Raw genomic sequence first — 5,613 nt, 5'->3', positions numbered from 1 at the left:
GGAGACAACAGAGGTGAGCGGTATCACATCCTAGATGACTGTGGCTCTTGTGGGGCTTGTTTGGGGTGGGGTTGTTTGCCCCCTTTTCAGCATACTGGGTTGGTTTGTTTAGCTTGTGACACCACTGCTCACTGAACTCGCGATGAGTACGTTTTAACCCATCAGCGACGCGGTAGGTAACTCAATCTCCGCTCTGAACAAAAGACAGGACAGCTTATGTAGAGATAACATCCCCGAAGCAGCATTTTATTTTATTCATTGAATTCCAAAACATTTAATTTAGAAGTCTGGCAGCTCAGTCATCCATCTTAACATGGGCTAATGTTGACATAGTGTTGTCAGAATACACAGACAACCAAACAGCTAAAGAGTTTACAAAAAATAAATTCATGATTCTTCAAAACAACTGCAAAAGGTTACAAGTATCAAAACTCTTAGGTAGATGCACTGCATTAAAAGAAACTGTGCACATAAGGTAGAGGCAAAAAAACCCAAATTGCTACTGAGACCTCACATTTCAAACAGTTTATTGTAAACTGATGAACAGAGTTGTCATTTCACGTCTGCTTAACTGTTTTCATCGACTGAAAAAAATTTGGGGTGGCTGATTTACTTTGCATGCACGAAATGTACTGCTTAACAGAACGGTCAGCTCATTTCAAATGGACAAAAATTTAATTGGAACATAATTATCTTCGATCACTTCGCATTATTCTTTCCCGTGTTTTCCAATCAACAGGCAAACTAGAAGTGCCTCATCTACCATGCACCTTTCTGCACTGCTCACGTGCAGCTACGATAAATAGGGCCAATAAACCAACCAGTCCATCAGCGCCCATGAAGACTCATCTGAAACTCCTTCTTGATAAAGTGGACAGCAGATCTGAACAGCTGTACAATACAGATATGCTTAGCACTAGATATTTAGTGTGACTGTGGCAAGGAAATATTGGTGATGGTGGGGATGGTGAAGTGGATGAAAGAGGGATCAGAGGAAAGCTTTTTAATTGTTGCCCTCTCCTGCTTCTTCATCTTGCTGATCGCTCGTCCAGAGAGTGAGGTTATCTCGAAGTAATTGCATGATGAGAGTGGAGTCCTTGTAGGAATCCTCATTTAGTGTGTCCAGCTCTGCTATAGCATCATCAAAGGCTTGTTTGGCTAGAAGGCAGGCCTGCTCAGGAGCATTCTGGATCTCATAGTAGAACACCGAGAAATTGAGGGCCAGCCCAAGCCTAATTGGGTGAGTGGGCTGCATGTGCTCTTTGCTGATTTCAAAAGCCTCTTTATAGGCGGCTTCTGAGGCTTCCACAACACTGTTCTTCTTCTCTCCAGCAGCAACTTCTGCCAAATAGCGGTAGTAATCCCCTTTCATTTTCAGGTAAAAGACCTTGCTCTCATACTGGAAGTCATTGCAGTTCTTGATCAAGTATTTATCTAGGAGAGCCAAAACATCATTGCAGACTGTCTCAAGCTCCTTTTCTATCTTCTCCCTATAGGCTTTAACCTTCTCCAGCTTCTTCTCATTCCCATCTGCCATAGTCTTCTGCTCTATGCTGCTGATGACACGCCAGGAAGACCGTCTAGCTCCAACTACGTTCTTGTAGGCTACGGACAGCAGGTTTCTGTCCTCATTTGAGAGAGGCTCATTCAGCTCAGTTACCTGAAAATACAGACAAAGATCAAATTTAAAGGGTTTGTCTTAGGGAAGAGCATCCGAACTTCCACCATAAAGTGCAAGATTCTAGATCCCAAAATTCCTTCTGGACAGAAGTCAATTTGTAACGTTGAAAGTTTAAGACTGTTTCTTTAGTCAAGACTCAAAGGAGTGAACCCCCGCCCAGTTTGGCTGTAATAAAACGGGTATTTAGAAGCCATTGCAAAGCACATTCACTGAATAAAAGTGAGTCAGGCTGGTGTAACGGAGAAGTATTCACAGAAGGAAGGCTCAGGTTATTTAAAGAAGTCTGCTATAATTATGCAGAGTACACACTTAGTGATGAATTTAAATGTACCTAGAATACCAGTTTTATGACTCTGGAACACAGCACAGACACTGGAAACTGGCGGAGTTCTTGCATTTCTTTGCCTTGCTGCCTGCTTTCATTCGACAGCAGAGATGGAAGCGCTGCAGTCATGATTACCTCTGCACAGTACAAATGCAATTAGTGTTTCACAGGATCTTGCAGTCACTTAGTGAGCAAGTATACAATGTGACACAAAAGAGAGCCCGATTTCTGCTAACTGGTGGCTGCAGATTAATTTCAGGGATAGGACATGAAAGAAACTGCATAGAAATGTAATGGGAAATTAAAAAGAAAGTGCCATGATCAAATTCCTAGTACAAAAATCTGAGATAGAGGAAGGATAATACTTCTAATCCTCTATTTAGGCCTTTTTAACTTGCTGTGTTAATTTAGGGAATAAAACTTATCACACTTATAGTCCCTTCAAGTTGTTCTACTTTTGCAAGTTTATAAACATGAAATTAAACTCACAAGAATTAGAATGAAAAAAATCTAACTCCACTACTGTAAGCATACTGCATTAACTGCATGAAAAGAAGTCACTGGAATCCTAAGGATATGTAGTTTGGTGTGAAAGTAAAATTATGCTTGCTCAGACACTGCTAAAATCATTAACTATTTCTTTAAAAATGTGCATATTTATACTGCTTGACAGGCATCAGAATGTTCACAACCAAGTACTTCATAAATAATCAAGTCGCAAACATTTACACTATTCTGAGACTGCTCGAGTAGCCAGTGAACCATGCAATGAATGTGCATCTTTCCAAGTCTAAATAATAATTTATATGAATGATAACTGTTACAGTAAGAGAGCTTACTTCCAAATTAGGTTTTGTTCTTAAAATATTCTAAGTCAATTAGGTTTATCTCCGCAGCTCAGGAATTAAAACTCCCAAAAGACACTGCTCTGCCTGGCCTCATACAGTTAGAGACCACCTCCAGAGGGTGAAAGGCACAGGAATCAACACTAAAGACATCGTCGTAATCTTCACAGCTTCCCGCCAACAATTCATCCCAACAATCCTCCCTTAGCAATCTCTACAACCCGCCTCTGTCATCGTCTCTAGTACAGACATCAACTCCCTCAAGGTGCAGAGGCTCAACTAAAGAGTTTTTTAATCCCTACAGTCTATTAGGAAAGCACTTGCTTTTACAAAAATTAGGCAACCCACCAACAATGATCAATAATCACTTGGTCATTCCTGCACTGCTGGAGGCCTTTGACAGTTCATTTTAAGTTCTCAAACACAGTGGTTGATCTAAAAGTTGATGTTTTGCTAAAACTTAAACACCATTTAAGCACACAAATCAATCTGGTGTCCCTCCCCACCACCACCTGTCTTAATATCTTCACCGTATTTGAAAAAAAAATATATATATTATGGTCTGTTAATATACTACTGAGCTGTATTACCCACAAAAATAAAAACTGAGTATGGAAGAGTATACAAGACAAAAACTATCCGAGGATGAGACTTCATGGGACAGGACAACTGTAAGAAAAGTACCACCTCGGGGCTTTGCAGTCCTGGCTCCATAGGAAAGAAATAAAAGCTGCAAGATGACTACAACCACAGTGATTCTAATTCTTCACCTGATACACCACCATCTCATCCTCCACTCACCACCTCTGCTCTTCACTCTCAGCTAACTGCTACCTTCACGTTCATCCCTTTTCCTCTGCTTCAAACTAAACATCCAGCTAAATGCTGGTACTTAAGTATTCAACAACTAAAAAAAAAATATATGCAGTCATCCTAAACCTTGTTGTAATCATTTCATATACCACCTTAAGGTGGTTTCTTAAACTTTCTAATATAAACTTCTACAGTCAGATGTCTTCTGGATATTCACAACACCAAAATGGCATTTTACAGTACATAACTAATGTCCTGGGAACCATCAAAAAATGCTGAGTGCTAAACCCTAAATTTTAACCATGCCATATAGCTGGTGTATTACTTCAAGGGAGATAAATTAGTTGGTTTCCAAATTCCATCCAGTTTGTCACAAGAGAAAAAATTTTTTTTTGCCGCTACTAGCCTTAACAGAGTATTCCAGTGTTTTTTCTTCCTCTTTTGTCTCTCTTCTGGTGTTACTCACTTTTAATTGCAGAAAATGCATCACATGGGACAGGAGCCATTGCAATTGTGGATAATCTACACCTGAAACCCTTCCCACCTTCCCTAATCACAACCAAAATTCAATTAAACTGTTGATAAACAGCCTATTTGTGGAAATTTCTGAAGATCACATTCATGGAGGAATGATCTGGTAAAGTCTAGCATGAACTCTGGTCATTCTGGCTGGTCTTTACTCAACATTGACTATTAACAGTAGGTCTACAGTTCAATCTTTCAAGTGCAGTGTAACTTTTGGAAGCATCTTCATACTATATTTAGACTAGCCAGTCAAGGTTCAGTTGTTGCATCAGCTTGAGCTGAATAAGCCTGCTGTAACTCTCAATAAGCACTGACTAACAATTTATCCTGACACAACAAGACTGAGAAATAGCGGGGAATATTCAAGATACATTCATGTAAAGCACAACAAAAAAAGCCCAAGAAAAAAATCTCTCTCAGGACTAACTGCAGAACAGTTTTTCATACATGCAAAAAGAACGTTAACTTCGTAATCAAAACATGTAAGTACCGAAGGGATAGAGAGACTTACTTAACAGAATATTCCAGATCATCACTAGACTGCTGTACAATTTAATTCCCAAGACAGAAAAACTCACCTTGAAACCTCTTCTTAAAGTAAAAAGGAAAAATTAACAGAGAAGCTAATTCAACATGCCTAAGAGATGTTTACTGGCTTTAAGATGCACCAGAAGTTATTGATATACCTTGGAGAATCAGCAACTACCATCAACTCAAGTCCATGGCAAATCATTCTCCACTCTAGCTAAATAATGTGGATACTCTACGTGTATATATCTAAAAATCACATCTACCTCCCTGGTGTAACACCCATATTCCAAGAAACTAGACTCAAGGAAAGCATGTGGCTTTGATGGAGCTATCTACTGTTTTATCTGTTTCATATATAATATGAATATATAATATACATTAGCAAAGAAGATAAACACAGACATGCCCCTCTTTGTAGGTGGGGAGGACACAGACAAAAAGAAAACTTGAAATGATGACAGGAATTCCCATCTTGCATTCTCCCCATAGCCTTTCCTTAATAGAAAAAAAATTTTGGACTGCAATAACTTACATTTTAGACACATACTCACAATGGCTGTTAGGAAAAACAGAAGCACTTAAAAGATGAAAAGCCATTTGTAGTTTGACTTCAAAGCAGCACTTATTCAAGTGCTACTCTATACTTTTTTTATGCCAACACATTTAAGATTGGGGTTATTTTCAGTCCTGAGCGAGATGATGCCACCGGATGCACAGGCTATGATCTGCTAGCAGTTTTCATTCAGACTGACAGTATGAATGCTTTTTTATAACAGTACAGTCAAAATCATTTGTTTCTATAATACTTACAGGTATCTCCTCTGCTGACTTACGCCCATAACCCTGGAATTCCCACCTTCCCATGCTGATGAGCATGGCACTACTGTATCAGC

At 39.3% G+C, this 5,613-nt stretch overlaps 1 protein-coding gene across 1 annotated transcript; it reads right to left on the bottom strand.

The window, feature by feature from the left end:
- Positions 1–219: 219 nt before the first annotated feature.
- YWHAH (tyrosine 3-monooxygenase/tryptophan 5-monooxygenase activation protein, eta) lies at positions 220–1,698 on the bottom strand (the record flags this gene model as incomplete). Its single annotated transcript, XM_010157302.1, has 1 exon — positions 220–1,698. A coding segment is annotated over one exon (695 nt), but the record flags the coding sequence as incomplete, so codon positions are not given.
- Between the last annotated feature and the right edge of the window lie 3,915 nt (positions 1,699–5,613).

Source organism: Eurypyga helias, unplaced genomic scaffold (assembly GCF_000690775.1).
Source record: "Eurypyga helias isolate BGI_N326 unplaced genomic scaffold, ASM69077v1 scaffold44938, whole genome shotgun sequence".
NCBI classification, from domain to species: Eukaryota; Metazoa; Chordata; class Aves; order Eurypygiformes; family Eurypygidae; genus Eurypyga; species Eurypyga helias.
This window is presented reverse-complemented; position numbering and strand designations above follow the sequence as displayed.